Source organism: Podarcis melisellensis, assembly GCF_964234715.1.
Source record: "Podarcis melisellensis genome assembly, chromosome: 1".
Lineage (NCBI taxonomy): Eukaryota > Metazoa > Chordata > Lepidosauria > Squamata > Lacertidae > Podarcis > Podarcis melisellensis.
Window position 1 is genome coordinate 40,651,083 of NC_138528.1, and position 18,769 is coordinate 40,669,851.

At 40.5% G+C, this 18,769-nt stretch overlaps 2 protein-coding genes across 4 annotated transcripts in view; one reads left to right on the forward strand and one right to left on the reverse strand.

Annotated features, from left to right (window-relative positions):
* The window catches only part of AVEN (apoptosis and caspase activation inhibitor), a 116,882-nt gene extending 100,369 nt beyond the window's left edge, over positions 1-16,513 (reverse strand). The window contains exon 1 of one of the 2 annotated variants that reach the window (XM_081887279.1): positions 16,087-16,513. In XM_081887279.1, coding sequence (XP_081743405.1) covers positions 16,087-16,338 — 252 coding nt within the window. In that variant the 5' untranslated portion in view covers positions 16,339-16,513. Of the gene's footprint in view, positions 1-6,092; positions 6,126-16,086 lie in introns of those variants that run through there. The other variant, XM_081887280.1, reaches the window with a different exon arrangement.
* CHRM5 (cholinergic receptor muscarinic 5) overlaps positions 1-18,769 on the forward strand; it is a 59,645-nt gene that overhangs the window by 35,655 nt on the left and 5,221 nt on the right. Inside the window, exon 2 of one of the 2 annotated variants that reach the window (XM_081886882.1) lies at positions 12,551-12,669. The exons of the other annotated variant lie outside the window; for it this stretch is intronic. The gene's annotated coding sequence lies outside the window, so the exon portion shown is untranslated. The remainder of the gene's footprint in view (positions 1-12,550; positions 12,670-18,769) is intronic. 2 annotated transcript variants of the gene reach the window in all.

Consider the following 18,769-nt stretch of genomic DNA (forward strand, 5'->3'; position numbering starts at 1 on the left):
CCAGTCTATTTTGTCTTTATAATTCACAGGTTTTTTTGTCTACCTCCTCTGTGGAGCTTCGTTCCACTTATTAATGCTTTCATGCACTACATGGGGAATTACAAAGTCGATAGGAGTACTTCCTCGCCATACCTGTGTAGGCTTCATGAGTCTCCTCTTGTACCAATCATTTCCAGCGCAGGCTGTATTTGCTTCAGCTCCTACACTGCAAACCCTTATTATTTTTTGGTGTCTCTGAATTCCCATCAGGCAACACTTTAGGCAAATCAGGGAAGAACTCATTCACAAATATCAAGATAACTAGACTCAACACATTCAGAAGAAACCACAAATGAATACAGCCAACTTTCTCTTGTGAAGTATCAGAGAGTGACTAGTTTTGCAATCAGAAAACAGGTTGTTTTTTTCTCAGCTGCAAGTTAAAATGCTAGTTCTACTCTGTAAATACAAAAGCTGGGGAAGGAACATCATTTCTGTGCCTTTTTTGTAACGACAGGCATAATAAATTATATTGGTTGCTCCTTTGGCAACCTAGCAGCTGACAGAAGAGGTGGTGTGATGAGAAATCAAACAATCTAGTTTGTTGTCTCACTGAAATTAATTAAATTGTCCTCCATTATACTTCCTGTTTTCCCAGTTGCGCATTGTGAAGATAAGCCCAATATCCTTCCAATTAATCATTAGCTATTCATTCGAAAGTAACCATTGGTACAAATAACTCAACCACAATTTTATCAGAAACTACCAAACTGTTAAAGTTGCAGCACTCCTCAAGGATTGGTACATTGCTCTCTTCAGACTTTGCCTGAAGATGGTTATTAAAATCTGAAGGTAGAACAGCATCAATTTTCTTGAGCTTTAAAATGTTCGTTTCTGCCTTTCTGCTGCTCGTACACAGCTATTTTAAACAGTACTGCTGAAATTAAATTAATAAAGGCTGACAAAATTATAAAACTGGACAGTACAGAAGAAAACAAATCTAGGAAAGGGGAAATATGTTGCATTCATTAGTTTACATACGTTGTATTGGCTTCATTCTGACATTTAAGGCATTCATAAATACAGCTTTCCATACTGCCCTTCAGTAACTATGATAGTTTATAACATTTTCTCAATCATTCTCCTACTGCCAATAATATTACACCTCATGCAATTCATGCAATGAAGAATGATTTCTTTCACTTATTTCCTTCATCTGTGACCTTTAGAGAGATCTACCAAAGGTAAAAGGTTTAATTAGAAAAAAAGGTCAGCTACAGAAACAGATAGTGGGCACACAACTTTCTAATCTATGTTGTGTACATTTATGGGAGGCCAAAAAAATTACAAAAAACACTTCATCAACATTGGACACCAGGTCATTAGCTTTGACCTCATATGGAGCATAAAACAGAAAAAGTTGGTCCTTTCTTGTCCTTTTACCAATATATTGGTTCTCTCAGAAAACTAAGAAAAAGACTAGGTGACTGAATTTTGTTAACAGAACAGAAGCAACACTAATAATGTGCCTATGGATACAGATGAGGAGTTCTCCCGCCACATGTTAACATTAAATTGTGAACATAGAATCACAGAATCATAGAAATGTAAAGCTGGGAGAAATCCCAAAGGTGATCTAGTCCAACCCCCCTACAAATCAAGAATCTGCAACTCATCTGCATGTCCTATTTGTGGTTTTTGGTTTTTGGGCAGACCCAGTAACACTGCTTTACAAATAAAATAACTGCCAATTAGGATCAATGAGAGCTGAAGAACAAACATTGACCTGTGCTGTAACAGGAACCCCAGCTTTGTTCAGTCATAGACCCAGATGTACGTTAAACATCTGTGGAAGGAGGTCATATGTTTTGTTGTCACCCATCCCAAATATCACCATGCCCCATGGGCCTCACCTCAACATCTACCGGTACGCACTGTGTAGGAAATTTGAAAAGCACCAGTGTGCCTACATTTGTATGCTGGGGTCCTGATCACATGAAGGACTACAGTTGTACGAGCATTGCTTCTTGTTTTCTATTGTCTGACTTACTTAACATGAAACATCAGGTCATGACCAGAAGGACAGGGTCCCACTCCTTAACACATTTAGTACACTCTTGAAAAAACGGCTAAACAGGACTACCATTTTGCCTCCAAGATTGAAACACCTTCATCTGGTGGCTTTGCTTTCATTATCACATGGATAACCATTTGCATTACTCAGGCTCCATGTGAAAAACTGAAATGCTAGCAGTGCTGGAAAAATGCATATGCACAGATACTCTTGCTCTCCCAAATGAAAACAAAATATCACATTCTTTGTCACATTATAAATAACAGAGGCACAACTGCAGCCGGTGCTTCCAGCAATCTTGCTTTGCACATCTAGGAAGCCAGCTGTTCCCTAGGCCACCCCATATTTGTTCTACAAAGAATGGAAAATAAGAACTTGTACATGTTTTTTAAAAAAACTTGTCAAACCCCGATTTTAACCATTTTGTTCATTCTTTTAAAATATATACTATTAGAGACTAAGATTACAGCTCCTGCAGCTTCTTTCACTTGCTAATTAATTTTCAGAAAAGACAAACCAACAAAATGATTGAGGTTCAGTGTTACAGCAAACACAGCATAGAGTCTTGAGGCACATTAAATGCTAACGGATCAATCCAACCCTCAGTTAGTAGCAGCAACACTTGATGGAGTGGTGTAGCTTTGACGGTATTGCTGAAACTGGCAGGACAGAAAGTGCCAGCTCCCAAGTTGTTGCAGCAAATGGGACTCAGATCAGGGTCATTGCCATCACATGAGGGCAGCAGGGTTGGCAATGGATCTACTTGGAGTATCTCCAACCCTCCGCCACTGTTTGGACAGTGCAATGGGTGCTGCTCACTAGCAGAGCATCTAGAACAGTGGATCTCGGGGTTGGAATGCTCTACAACAAATGTGTTAGTCTGTAAGGTTCCATCAAACACTTTGTTGTTGTTTTCCTTTAAGCCTAATGTCAGTAAGGAGACATAGTTACATGCTACCTGGGTTTCAGACTTCAGAAACATTAGCAATAGAAAATATGACCACTAACGCAACTAATAGTTTTAAGAAGAAAATGTACATTCACGTGGTTTTCTAGTTTCAGCTGTTTCATTCACAACCAGCTGAAAGGGCTAATGACTCATGTTGTAAAAAACATAAAAACCAGCACTTAGGGGATCATTTACAAAGGAGTCTCCCACACCTCCCAACACATGGGCATACATGGCTACAGTTGCCTCAATCCATTTCACACACATATAAAGTCAGCTTCACACCACTATTTTCATTATCAGAAAACAAGCCTCAACAACAAAAAACAAATTTCATGCACGGCACAGTACATACATACATACATACATACATAGTATACACAAGTGGTTGTCTACTAAGTATCAAATGCAGTACTGGCTCAAGACATTTTTCTGCCGTAAGCAGAGTACAAATGGTGCTACCCTTCTGGTATGGACACTTTTAAAAAGTCTTGCTGCATCATTCAGACATTTCTGCCTTCTTCTTTTCCTCTACCACCCATGGTGTTGCAGCCTGAAGCATGTTGCTTTACCTTGCCGCATGGCAGACTAGCCCTGATCAGACACCTGCTTGCATGTATTTGACAGCAAAAGTCACACATTTAAACTTATATGCACTATTCACAAATGACACCATTCATCTGTACTTTAAAGACACTGTTGTTTGTACTCAGGAATTAATTTCCACCTGCAGAAAATGCCTTATAAAGAGGACTTAATACGAAGTTTCTCTGAAAGCAGACCTGCAAGTAGAAAAGCACTCTGTAACCTTGAATCAAAATATCACAGTGCTTACCGGTAGAGTTTGTGTGCACAATTTATTTATTAGTATTTACATCAACAGAGAAGCCTCTTCCATACGCAGTACCTCCTTTCCAAAGCACAAGAAATACCAGACACAGGTACATAAAATGCCACCATCTCCAAACCAAGGCAGTTATTGATCTATCAGTACTAGGTATCGATGGTGCTCTACAATGGCACAATAGGGTTTTAGACAGCAGTTTTCCCCAGCCCTATCTGGAGATGTCAGGGATTGAACCAGGAACTTCTGCAGGCAAAGCATTTGACCTACCCCCCCCCGAGCAAACACAACTGGTACAATCATCATAAAATTTTATTCAAAGTCCAAACTCCATGCTGTCAAACAGAAATGCCTAACTATTCATTTTTGCTGGCAATTAGTTACTTTTAAAATTTAGTTTTTACTAACATTTATAAATTATGAAAGGAGAATTTTCTACAAATAAAAGGAAGTAACAAAAAAAGCACTAAATTCTTGTGTAATGAAAAATACAGGAGAAGACAAAACTACAATATTTTCTGTGCAAACATGCATTTCCCTAAGGAATTCACAGACTCACCAAATGAAAAAACTAAGTAATGAAGAGTTAACATCATTGTTTCCCTTGCTTCCCAATTACTAGTAGTCCAACAGAAATATAAAGAGCATATGTCTGCCTTTCACAAAACCCACACCTTGGAATAAACAAGGAGGACTATACAGCCATGGGCTTCTTCATTTGTAAATAAAGTCATGCCATACTGCAAAAAAATCAGTCTTTTGTAGCATGTCCTCTAGCTACTTTCAACTTGCAGGAGTAATTTGCCAGACTTCTGAGTTATTGTACATGTTCATGTGTGTGCACAAACACACCACTTTTAATTCCAGGAAACCTTTTTTTGTGACTTCAAAAGATATGATTGAGTTAAATGTAGTAGGAAACCAGTAAGATTGTCCAATTCATTTTTCTAAGGCAGAAAATGGATGCATTCTTGCACTATCAATACATTTAAGTACCACTCTTTTTGAACAGTTACCTTTAAGCTGAGTACCTCTGCATTACTAATACCAAACATTTGGAGTCCTTTTTCCCACCTCAGAGGACCACAAATCACAGGACTACGACCACAGAAGAAGTCTGAATGGCTACTGCTATATTTGTGGCTACTCCAAACAAAGGTGGTGTGTATTAATCTTGACATGCTAATGCAAAGTTCTGCATGCATTATCCTGTCATTGGATATAGGCTCCCCATATCACCCTCAATCTATGCAACAGCACTACAGCAAATCTATGGGTCTGGGCACAGTAACTGGAAGAATTTCCATAGGGGTAGCCAAAGAGGTTGGAATGTTTCCACAGTGCATTTGGATATTGCCATTTCGGCTATCACATTTGTGTCAATGTATTATTTTGTGCAGAGTCTGTTCTGTTTGTCATATGTTGAATGCAGAGAGGAATTGTTAGTAGATATATATATATATATATATATATATAAAATATTTTAAAAACCATGCAGGGGAAAATTTCAACATCCATACTCTATAAGGCAGGCATCCCCAAACTTGGCCCTCCAGATGTTTTGGGATTACAATTCCCTTCATCCCTTACCACTGGTCATGTTAGCTAGGGATCATGGGAGTTGTAGTCCCAAAACATCTGGAGGGCTAAGTTTGGAGATGCCTGCTATAAGGGACCTTAAGGTGGCCATACTTGAATATGGGAGCTTCAAAGAGACACTGTAATGGGAAACTTCTGAATTACAATTTATCAAGTTGTAGACTCAATTGAGACAAAAGTTTTTCTCATCACCCTATTGTTTGTGAATGGCTATGCTTAATAACATAATTATCACTGTTTGTAATTCTACCTTTACTTTCTATATTTCATTTCCTTCTGACCCCCTTTTTACATTCTCTTCTCCCTAGCCCTGCCCAATTGCGTAGACACACACACACACACCACCTCAGGATAACATTTAATGCATCTGATGAAGTGGACTATAACTGACAGAAACTTATGCCATTATAAATATTAGTCTTAACGATGTCACAAAACTGTTTGCTGTGTCTGGAATAAGTCTCACTGAGTTCAGTGAGGATTGCTTGGGAATAAGTGTCCATTGGGTTACAGGCTTGAACACAATTAAAGTGGTCAGGCAAAGCACCTACTGACTTTTGCCTTTATAGCAATAATTGCAGTAGAATTCTCATTCCACTTTTTCAGAATACAAAAAATAAATAAGTTGAACAAGATGGCTTTCTCACTTTCCAGTTCTGACGCATGTTTGGTGGTTGCTAAGCAACCTCAAAGCTCTTTCACTCTAACTCAGAAGACATGCAAAGCACTTAGCCTAGCCATTGTACGTGCAGCCTCTTTGAGCAGCATGGTACAGAGCTGAAGGAATATGACATACTGTGGGGAATCAAAGAGGGTAAAACTACCCCCACTTTACGCTCCTCAGCAGTAAGACTTTAAAGCCATGCCAGAGAAAAGAAATTGCCCAGTTAAATTTAACCACATATATGTACTATCTTACGTCTTCTGCTCTATAAGGATCCAATACTAGGTCACAGCATGATCTAAAGCTGGTTGCAACAGCTGCACTGATGCTTTACAAATATATGATATAAAATTAGTAAGTGGGTCCCCAATTTGCATGTTTGGGCTAAAGGTGAATTCAAAGACTGAAAAGACTAAAAACTCCAAAATGCACAACAGAAATTGGAGAAACTGTGGTGAGAACTGTGAAAGCTTACATCACAGTCTAGGGGTTCATTGGATATTATAAGTGTGGAAGATTTAAAAATAAATAAATCTTAAAAGTACATCCAGAAGGAATTACACCCATGGAAGTGATTCGTTACATTAGAGTTCTAATCCCAGAGAAAGCCTTTTCAAAATATTGTATCACCCATGAAAGATTATACCACTTTTCCAAGGTATGGTTAGGTAATTATAGAGTTGGTTTGAAAATTTGAGCTCTAATCAAAAGCTATAAAATATTGACTTTTTAAAAAAGTATTTACTGAGAACTAGAAAAAACAAAAACAATCATTAGCTCTAATGTAGTAAAATAAAATAATTAGAGTTATTGTTTGGTGTATGGTCCACCCCTTCCTGTGGACTGCCTATCTGATCACATACTTTGCACTATATTAACTCAGCTGTTACCCTAGGTTGAATATTGCAAGAATACTTGAGTCTCAGAAATTGCAAATTAAATATTCCAGATTTTTAATTAGAGAAATTGTAAGCAGATGCCTTTCAAATTGTTAATGAACTCTGTTTCACAGACCAAATTCTCCCCATTTATTGAGTTGTTTTTATAACAGATATCCTAGTAATTGGGGGATTACATCACCAAGTTTTCTCACGACACATGAAGAATTTAGTTTCCAAGCAATCCTAGTTCAATTTTATTTATTTACTGGGGAAAGGAGGGGGTGAGTCACCTAAAATTAAGAGTACTTAGCTATAAAGATTTTCACCTGCTTGCAATCCAGAAAAGAAGCATTACAAAATTAACACTCCATTCACCAACAAGACAGGCACTGATCAAAAGATGATGTATAACACTTTTGTACAGTCAATTTAACCTTATTTTAAGAACAAATTGAAGAGTATCTTCACAAATGGGTTAACACAAAGATTAAAAATGATTTAGCTTTCAATGCATGAGATAACAAATCTTAGAAAAACATATATAAAGCACTTCAATGTTGTGATCTTATGCTTAATTACTGGAAGAAAATCCCACTTAACCCAATGAGAGTAAACCTTGCTAAGATCATTCTGTAAATTTACATGCCAATGTTATATATATATAATTTCTAACTAGGATAAAAGTTGCTCTTTTAGCCCATCCAGTCTCTTCTTTTCTGCTTAGCTCCTCTTTAGCATGCAAGTCCTACCAAGAAATGTGGGTGGGGAGTCACTGATGTCTTTTTCAGTGTTTCTTTTAGCAGTCAACTACTACTTCTGCTCTAACGCCTAGAATAACCATGTACAGCAAATATTGGATAGGATCAATACGAAAGTGAAAAGTCAACTGCCTACTCCACCTGCTGTTCATTGCTAACAGTTTCCTTTTCAGCCAGAATACTGTGTTCATTCAAAATGTGGAGTAAAATGTTTCAATAACAAAACACCCAATACTTAGTTTTTGTAGATGAATAAAAGAACAATCAAGATTACCAAGGAGCTGGAATTACTCCCCTACAAAGGTTAGAATATTTAGGGCTTTTTAGTTCAGAAAACTGGTTTATGATAATGGTTTTTAAAAATGTCCATAGTGTGGAGAAAGGGAATAGGGAGATTTTTTCCAACTCTTATTATACTAGAACCTGAGATCATACAATGTAATCTGGAAGAAACAGGACAATGAATTACACAGCACACAGTTAAATCACACAATTAATTATCCCATCAACTAACTTAAATGGACAAATGAATTGCTCCCCTGCGACCACAGCCATTTGGTCTCTTCCCCACCAATCCCCAATGCATGTAATTCCTACTTGGCACTCCTGGAATCAAGCTTCGTATAGTGGATAAGGAATCAGGACAACTGAAAAGGGTCAGAAGGTGAAAACACAAGGGAAAATCTGTGACTACCAACCTCCCAAAGCTGTAGAAGATTTAAAGTTAAATAAAGAATCTCCAGGGTGCAACCAGGCAGCCCTGCTGAAAGAAGAAATGCTCACACAGAAATAGTGTTTTGATGCTATACTGTAGCGCAACACAGTACTCTCCCAACCCTTAAGCCTTAAGCTTCCTACCATTCAACTGCTCACCCAGAGGCAATTACAATTTGTCCTAGGCAAGTAGCTAATTGCAAGGTTGATTGAATGAAACACATTTTCAAGAGGTGTTTGCTCTGATGCTTTTTATCCATATCGTAGCATGGAACAAACTGTAATGTTTGCTAACATAATGTGGTCAACATTACACAAAAGAATTGTGCAGAACTTACAGAGAAATTAGTATGCTATAATGCATAAATAAGGATACAAAATAAACAATGCAAGATGTTACCATCCATTAAAATTAACACTCTAATTGTGGTATACTCCTGTTTGCTATAGTGGATAAGGAAGGGGGAGAAAACATCTTAAAAGACTGGAAGGGGTAGAAATTGGTCAAGAAAGCTGCATTTGCCTTGTTTGCCACTACCCACCTCTGCAGTCCACACACACCACCTTCAGAAGCTGGAGCAACGCCAGCATGAAAAGCGGCCATGATATAGATGCTCCAACATGGCCAGGATCTTCCTACAATCCTAGAACATCACGAGCCGGGTACATTATCTCCTGCATTCTAAATTACATCAGAAGAACGTGTTCGAGTTTCGTGGGGATTGGGCACACTGATGTTCTGTCACAACAACATTAACATTTTGGATACTGCCCTTAACTTCTATTGGCAGCTTTTATGTTGCGAACCGCCCTGTGATCTTTGGATGAAGAGTGGTATACAAATTTAATAAATAAGTAACAAGTCCACAACACCTGGCTTCCCTGCACCATCCATTCAAAAATCAGGAAGCTTAAAGCCTGTCTAAATAGGATGTTTAGATACAATACCTGGAAAATGTTCCAATTTGAAAGCAGCGTAATTGTTGAGGCAGGAAATCTGCACCCATTTTCACGTGGGTTGCTTTATGCCTTGCATTTCAAACATATCACACCATGGATGCCAAACTTAGTGTAGACATCCAATCAGCATAGCCCACAGCAGCCCCAAAGTCCTGAGCTCAAGCGATTCACCAGCCTCAATCTCCAGTTGTAGCTGTATTGCAGGTACGCACCACCACACCAGTCTACAACTTAAAACATTAAAATCAACATGAAAAAAGCATGAAGTAAATCTAAGTAGCTTGCTGCGTGTTTCATTTTGCCACACAGATTGGCTATTCAGGTTCCATTTGCTTTTATGATAATCTTTCTTACCCAATTCATTGAATTTCACTGAATCCAAGGAGGATGCAGATATGTTGCTGCATTGTGACAAGAAATACAGTCAACAAGAAACACATCAAAAACATTTAGTTCTGTGATTTAGCTGTTTGAACTTCATTGCAAAATAATTTGTTTTGGAAATAATCTATCATGTCATTTTCTGTATTCTAACTGGCTAAACCAGTAAGTATATTCATTTCTGCAAATTAGATTTGTTTATAAAAACAAAAACATTATAGTTTGGGCCACTTGCCAGTAATTGCATTCATACTTGGTCTTTTCTCCACAAAATAATTTATATATTTTATCTTTCATCTGCATGACAATGTGGCTAGCCAATAACAGTGGCAGAAATATGATTTTAATTTAATATGACATAATCCTTACAGATTTATCCGAGCTTTCTCATAATTATAGACATATAAAACAAGAGAAGCATAATACTAGAGACAGAAATGCCAAAGTGAACAAGAGATTAAAATATCAAACATAATAGCTTTCTTTCTAAGTGATCCCTATTCACACTTTGCAATATAAATTTGTTTCCTGAAGGTGTTAGAAACCAGCTCTTATTTCCCAAATACACCATTTGTTGCATTTATGTTCAAATTACTCTGACTAAAAAGATAATTTATAACTCAAAATACTGTGCAGTGTAACTGCTATCTCTGAAAAATATGTTCAGGCCCTTATGGGCCCAAGAATAATGCCTTAATAGTTAAATACACCAGGACTACAATCCCATGCATACTTTTCTGGAAGTAAGTGCCATTGGACATAGTGGGGCTTGCATCTCAGTAAACATACAACAGGATTTGACTGAAAATCATTAAATACAAATTATTCAGATCGGTGATTAAACAATCCTCTCAGACAATTTAGGTAAAGATGGGATCTAATGCCACCAGAAGCAGTTTACCAATCATTCACATAAATAGGGAGGAATCCAGACGTTAACCAACATGATGTATCTGGAAACAAAGCCTAACAGTTAATTATTTTTACAGGTCTGGGAAGAAATGTGTCTACTAATTCAAATATGATGCTCTTAAAAGTAAACATATACAGTACAGTATAAAGTTTTATTCAAGCCTCAAAATTTGCTTGCACTCCAACTATGAAATTATGAAAAGTGGGGAACAAATATAATCAGTAAGCAATAATTTGTTTATTATTTGTTTATTGCATTTATATCCTACATTTTTTCCAGTGAGCTCCAAGTTCTTCCACTCCTCATTTAATCCCCAAAACAACCCTGTAGGTAGGTTAGGCTGAAAGGATGTGGCTGCCCCAGAGTCACCCAATGAGCTTCATGGCTCACTGGAGATTCGAACCCTGGTCTCCCACAAACTAACCACTATACCACACTGGCTATCAATAATCAATAACCTGATTGGCTAGCATGTGGATCAAATGTCCTATTGCTGCATAAGATCACTCCACAAATGATGTGGTAGTTACTCCCAATACCCAGAGGACAAACTGTATTCCAATCACTGAGCAAAAATTCATGGAACTGCATGCATATTTTATATTTCCGACCATATACATAATACTGTATAGAACATTTTGCCCTCATGTGGACAGAACCCTGTAATACAAATGCTTAAGTCAGGGCTGCCTCAGAAATCCTGTCATAATTTTTCTGTGTAGATGTAACTTCATACACCATTGTGAATGATAAGAATGCATGTATATATATTTTTGCTACCTGTACAACATGGTGTGGCAATATACATGCTTTCTTGTACCTTTACAAAGTATCTTTAACATAGCTTTCTAAAGAGTCTAACAACAGCTGTCAGAGTAAGCTGCAACTGAAGCATATACAATATTAACAATTGTGGGAGGGCCAATATGAAAGTGATTTATCAAGCTGCTTGGTGAGGCATGCAAACTCCTCTTGTGAAGATTTCTAAAAGCTGAATAAACATTTGCCAAGTACATTTTGGCGTAAGAGATTACACATGGCACATTATGTTCTACTCTGCTTTTGTACGAAGTTACTGTGACCTTCTCACAAATTATTTGATTTTAATGATAACTGCTTAACAGAGAGCTTGTGGTAATGTTGCTTCTAAGAGAACAGACCGTGGACCAGAAAGAGCCCAAATCTCACCTCAACCATTAACTTATCTCCCCTATTTGAAACATTGAGATAACATTGACCTATTTTACAAGAACGTTGTACAGTTGTACCTCGGGTTAGGAACTTAATTCATCCCAGAGGTCAGTTCTTAACCTGAAACTGTTCTTAACCTGAAGCACCACTTTAGCTAATGGGGCCTCCCACTGCCGCCGCCGCGCCGCTGCTGCGCAATTTCTGTTATTAACCTGAAGCACTATTTATGGGTTAGCGGAGTAACCTGAAGCGTATGTAACCTGAAGTGTATGTAACCCGAGGTACCACTGTATAGTACTGCCTGTTGAACTTTAAAACAAGTACAAAAGCAGCTAACAAACAGTTCATGTAATTTTCCCTAATAATCCCAGCTTTGTAGGAAAACAAATAATTTATCTATAAGTAATGCTATTAACCACTCATTTTTGCACCTTCAGCTTGGTTCCTTCATTGTATTTTTTAACCTTTGGAGACGACTATAGACTTTGGGTCTATTTTTCACTCCTGTTTTAAATGCAAAGGAAAGTATCTTTTTAAACCAAAATATTTTGCATGGGTATTACGTACATCAGATTTTGAGACTTAAGAACAGGGTTTAATTTGTGACTGAGCTCAACCACACAATCTGTTTTCAACAACTTAGCCCTGGGATGAAAAGCCACAATAAAGACATGTGACCAAGGAAGGCACCATTGAACAACTGCAGCCTATTCCTACACATTAGAAGGAGCAGAGTTTCCAAGGTGCGTGGCACGCTTCCAGGTAGGACTCATTACAAGAAATTTTAAAAGTAAACTTTAGTACCTCTTTTTAAAAGAAATGTTACCATTGTGTCTCCCTTCCTCAGTATTCCCTGTACTGTAATTAGCTGCCTACCTCTAGTTGGGACAATGATCTATCTTTTTGTACTTTGTAATAATAATTTAAGGACCACTTGAAATGCTTCATAGAAGCATCATAAAAAATAAGCTAAAACATTCAAACCAAAATACTTTAATTGCACTGCTATAAATAACTGTGCAAATATCTTAGGTTTCTCTGTTGAAAGATTAGTGATTCTATAGAACTATAAAAAAAATTAAGGGCATTACTTGTAATATTCTGAAATAATGAACACCCCTTAAAATAAATTACATTTGGTAATCCTACTTAATTTAAATTCTGTTATGAACTTTATTGCTTATAGTCAAAATCTACCACAATCCAAAATAAACAGCACAAAAATAATATAACATCACTCTCCTACAAATTTAGAGGCAAACAAAAGAAGTCTTCTTCAAGTATTACAAGACTTACAACAAAATACAATATGCCTAACTCAACAATACCCCTAAAGCAGTAAGGCCATTTACCTGGGAGTAAGCCCCAAAGAATCAACCTGCATAGGATTGCAATTGTAAAATATTAACCGTATTTATACACAACTGGATTCTATACAGGCCTACTGTGAAATAAATCCCACTGAATTCATGTAGTTGCCAGTATATATAGTGGTGCTTCCAGATAGGTCTTTGTTATGGTGTTGGTCTTTATGCACACAAGGTTTTTTGCAGTATGTACACAGCGCTATTGTGTGCCACTGTCAAAATGACCATCCATGTTCCCTCCCCCTTCTAGATTTAAGGGGATTCTAAAAAGTTTTTTTAAAAAAACTGTTGTCAATTTCCAATAATACATTAAGCCCCCATCTGGAAGCACTCAATGGTTAACATCAAGAATACCCTAGAAATCCTCTGAAGCTGAGCACTATTGATCCATTCTGGGCTGAAATATTATCAACATTCTAAGTTGCATAATCACAGTCATGGGAAGTATAATTTACCTGGAACGCTTAACCAGCAAATTAGTCACAAACATAATTTACAAATATGGAAGTCTGCCACCTAGCCAGGATTTTACTGACTCAACCTAAATTTTACTCTTCTGGCCAACTGCCAGAACGAGACTGCTACACTCGGGGTGGGGGTGATCTAGCTAATGATTTATTTTTGTAATTACTATGTGTGTGTGTTACTAAAGCACGTTCATATTTACTAAGGTGTCACATGTGACTGGCAGCTACACTTGTAGCACATCGCCTATGCACATGCTGTCAACTTTGTGTCCTGTCAATGTAACTGCATGATCACAATGCTGTCACAGTGCTTAGAGTGCATCCGACAAGACTGCACAAATCTGTTCTTCTTCCAGCTGCCATGCAAACCCAGAGCTCAGTCCAAGCTTTCCCTCTGAACAGTAACTGTCTGTCACTTTGTCCTATGCCATCTCTGAGGCAACAGTGGCTGTACAGCTGCCATCACCTTAGGCATGCTGATGACCCAGAGAAGAGATTCCACAGAACAGCTGAAGTCCCCAAACAAGCAAAGATGCATTCCCTTAACGAAAGAAAAACACTCAGGTTTTACACTTTTTGAGGAAAACTTCCCTGTCTCCTTGGCCAGGTCTGGTTTAAACATGACACCAGATGTCATGCTGTGGGCAACACATTTAAATTGGGTCATCAGTTCCTGTGTGAACAGGCTAGTTTTGCACCTGCAATCATTGCACACTGGGAGCCAACAACCCTATTTAAACCCTATTCTGGCCAATATATAGCCCCATACAGGTAATTTTTCACTCAACACCCAGAGTCACATTTAAACTGGGGTATCAGAATTTCTGTTCACAAAGGGCGGTGAACCTAATTGCTCCCAACCTAAGGCTGCCATCCTGTAAACACACTTACGTGAATAAGTCTTTTTTAATTCAATGGGGATTAATTCTGATTAACACCACACTGAGTTACCGTATTTTTTGCCCTATAGGACGCACCGTCCCATAAGGCGCACCTAGTTTTTTGGGGGGGAAATAAAGGGGGGAAATTATTTTTCCCCCCAGGCGCAGGGCTGGGGCGGGGGAGGCCCGAGCTTCCCCCGACCCCAGTACCCAAACAGGCAGCTCTCTGCAAGCCATAGGAGCGCAGCGCTGGCTCCCGCTGCTTGCGGAGAGGTCCGTGAAGCCTGGACGCGCTGAGCTCAGCGCGCGCAGGCTTCGCATGCAGACAACTCTCCGCAAGCAGCGGGAGCGCTCCCACTACTTGCGGAGAGGTCCGCGAAGCCTGGAGAGCGAGAGGGGTCGGTGCGCACCAACCCCTCTCGTTCTCCAGGCTTCAGCGAAACCCTGCATTTGCCCCATAGGACGTACACACATTTCCCCTTCATTTTTGGAGGGGGAAAAGTGTGTCCTATAGGGCGAAAAATACGGTACACTGTAGGACAAACTTCCAGCACAATTCTCTTACTTGAATAATATAATACATTGGGGCGGGGAGGTGGTGAAGGGCATGAGAACAAGTGACCTTCACCACACCTCAACAAAAATGGATCTGCGGAGACCCACTGCCACCCCTTTCATGTACGTAAGCCCAACTGTTTGTTTAAAACTTTGTTGTTTTTGTGTGTGCAACAAAGTGACAGGGAACATAAGCAGACAGTCCCATAATAAGCGCAGTGACACACACACACTAACAGGGGTCAGCAAACTTTTTCAGCAGGGGGCCGGTCCACTGTCCCACTTGTGGGGAGCCGGACTATATATTTTTGGGGGGAGGGGATGAAATAATTCCTATGCCCCACAAATAACCCAGAGATGCATTTTAAGTACTGTAAAAGCACACATTCTACTCATGTAAAAACTTGCTGATTCCTGGACCGTCCGCGGGCCAGATTGAGAAGGCCAGATCTGGCCCCCGGGCCGTTGTTTGCCTACCCATGCACTATATGTATCTATATATGCGGTGCTTTTTTCTATTAAAAAAAATGTTTAGGGGTATTCTCCTTTTGACTCAAGAAAACCACCATTTTATAGTTCAAAACAGGAAAAATAAATACAGTAAATGGACCAAAGTACAAAGATTCACAAAATGTTTAGGGGGTATGAGTACCCCTGCTTACCCCCAGAAAAAGCACTGTATATATGTATATATAAATATATAATACACCCCCCCCCCCGCCACACACAAACAATGTATGTATGTAACTCCTAACATATTAGATAGAACCTGGTTGCTAAGGGAGAGGGAGATAGTAACAGCCTCGGCGGAGGCTCAGATAAGAAAGCTTTGCCACAGAGAAGCCGTGAGGGGGGAGGGGAATCTACTTTAGCTCCGCCTCGGCCTCGTGTGTGTCTCTTTTTCCTTACCGATTCATAACCGGGAGGGGCGGAGGCAGGCGCGGCGGGCCCTTTGCCGCGAGCGTCCCGCCTGCCTCTTCCTCTCCCCCCGCCTCTCCCCCGGCTCCCGCCTCCTCGGCCGGGACCGGCCTCGCTGCTGCCGCTGCCTTCGGCACCTTCCGCCGGCCTCTCGCGACCGCCCGGCCGCCGACGATGGGGTTGCCGGCCGCCGCCTCCCCGTTGGGGCCTGCCGCCGCCGCCGCCGCGTTCGGGCTGCTGCATGGCAGCTACTTCGGTTCCGGCCCGCTCCTCCTGGCAGCCGCCTTTCTCCAGGCCCGTCTCCCCGCCTCCTGCGGGAAGCTGGCTGCCTCCCTCGGGCGAGGAGGAACTGGGGGCTGCGCCAGGCTTGGGCCTAGCGATCCTGACTCCTCTCGGAAGTCCCGGCGAAGCCTCGCGAAGCGCGCCGCCCCGTCTGCAGTGAACGGGAAACGGTCGCAAACGTGGCGCGTTTGATGCAAGCGCAACAAAACCTCCGCTCTTTGCGGCCGCATCGTTTAGTTGCTGTGGTTTTTCTAGACTTCCAAGATTAATTATAAGATTTGTTTTTAACGGGGGGATATCACCAGCTCAGAGCTCCTCGATCCTAAAACTACATACTTGGGAGTAAATCCCATTGGAATGTGACTTGGTAAATGCAATAGTAATATCTGGCTTGCAGCTCTTTCACAAATGAAAGTTCCCTGAAATAATCCCTAAAGAAATGCCTCACAAATCAGGTAACATAATCCACAATTGAACATAATGAAAGTAGCAATATATCCACATTAAGCTGTTGAAAAAACAACCACAAACAGCATCCTAAATAATCTGTCATGCGGATTCCAGAACGCTAGCCTCGGGAGCTGATTCATAACAATTTTGAGGTGCTTCGCCCGCCCCCCCCAATTTGGCAGTAACTTTTGTGGTCACTACATATTTAAAGTTGCCATGGTGAATTATGCATGAGCATGCCACTGTGCGTGTTAATCAGTAGCTGTGACCATGGTGATGTGCTCAGACAGATCTGCCCAACATGCCACTAAAATCAAAGCAGAAATGCTTATTGCGTGCAGCTGCTCCAAATCTGTGTTGGGAGTGAGAACCCACTGGATGGTTTTAGGATTGATCACAGGAAAATTTGTTAATGCCTGTGCCTCCTTTTCTGCTTCTCTCCAAAGCGCATTGCAGTTACATGGGACTTAGGCACCTCAGAGAAGTTCTCCCCTGGGGTGAAACAGCAGCCAGGCCCAACCTCAGCAAAGTTCCTGAGCAAGCCTCACAGACTAACAAAAAAACTTGACCTGAGAAACTACCACCATCTTGGTTAAATCGTGTGCACATGCTCAGAAAGGCAATCAAGAGGAGCAATATTATGTGTGATATGACAGCAGCAGTTTTTGAACGAAGGAGGCAGCTGCTCACTACCTTGTCACATCCAGTTTTTGCAGCAGCCACCTACCTCACTGACAGTCATTACTTGCCTGCCTAACTACTTGCCTGGCAGCTCATTCCTAGTCCAATCCCCACTATAGGATGGCAGCAACAAAACAGCAAGGAGGATCAGAAACAATAGTCAATGGGAAAGGGGAATTCATGAGTACTGTGATTCCCACAAAACCCTGAAGCTAATGCTAATGGCTTGGTTCCAGAGCAAAGGAATGCAGTGCCCACTTGATCTCTGTATCTGATGGAGTAACCTCTTAATCTGAGTGCGGTCCTATGCTCTGTGACGGAGTCAAATGTGGTGCCTTCTAGATGCTATAGGCAGTGGTCTCAAATTTCAGGGGCAGCATTAAAATTCAGTGCCAACCCCACAACATCTAACCTTTCATTTTACATCATAATTGTGGCGCCCCCAGCAGCACTCCCAAGGTAAAGGTAAAGGGACCCCTGACCATCAGGTCCAGTTGTGACCGACTCTGGGGTTGCGGCGCTCATCTCGCTTTATTGGCTGAGAGAGCCGGCGTACAGCTTCTGGGTCACGTGGCCAGCATGACAAGCCACTTCTGGCGAACCAGAGCAGCGCACAGAAATGTTGTTTACCTTCCCGCTGGAGCGGTACCTATTTATCTACTTGCACTTTGACGTGCTTTCGAACTGCTAGGTTGGTAGGAGCAAGGACCGAGCAACGGGAGCTCACCCTGTCGCGGGGATTTGAACCGCCGACCTTCTGATCAGCAAGTCCTAGGCTCTGTGGTTTAACCCACAGCGCCACCCGCATCCCTTAGCACTCCCAAGGCTCCACACCAAATGCACCCAAACCAGTTGCACTCCCCCCAAATCCACTTCTGCTATGTGCTACAATTTTATGGGATGAACCAGACATTTTTTCTAAGAACCATTTCACACACAGCTCTAAAAACTACATCTGAATCTCTTGCACACTATTTTTTTCATGTATAAAAGGTACTTTCATCTGCTTCAGAATTTGGAGAGGGGAGCCATCTTGGCCATATGCATTATGGCCATGAAAGTGCATTAAGAACTAATTTAAGCACTATTTAGGCTTTACAATTGAAATAGTCCTAGAGCAATCCAAACATTGTACAGAATCCTCTGGGAAGCTGATCCAAAAGAAAGGAATTCACTGCTTCCTAGAATAGATAGGAATCTTACAGTAAATCCAATAGTACTGGTGCGATAACTGGCTATTTAGTCAAAAATACCCTGCTCA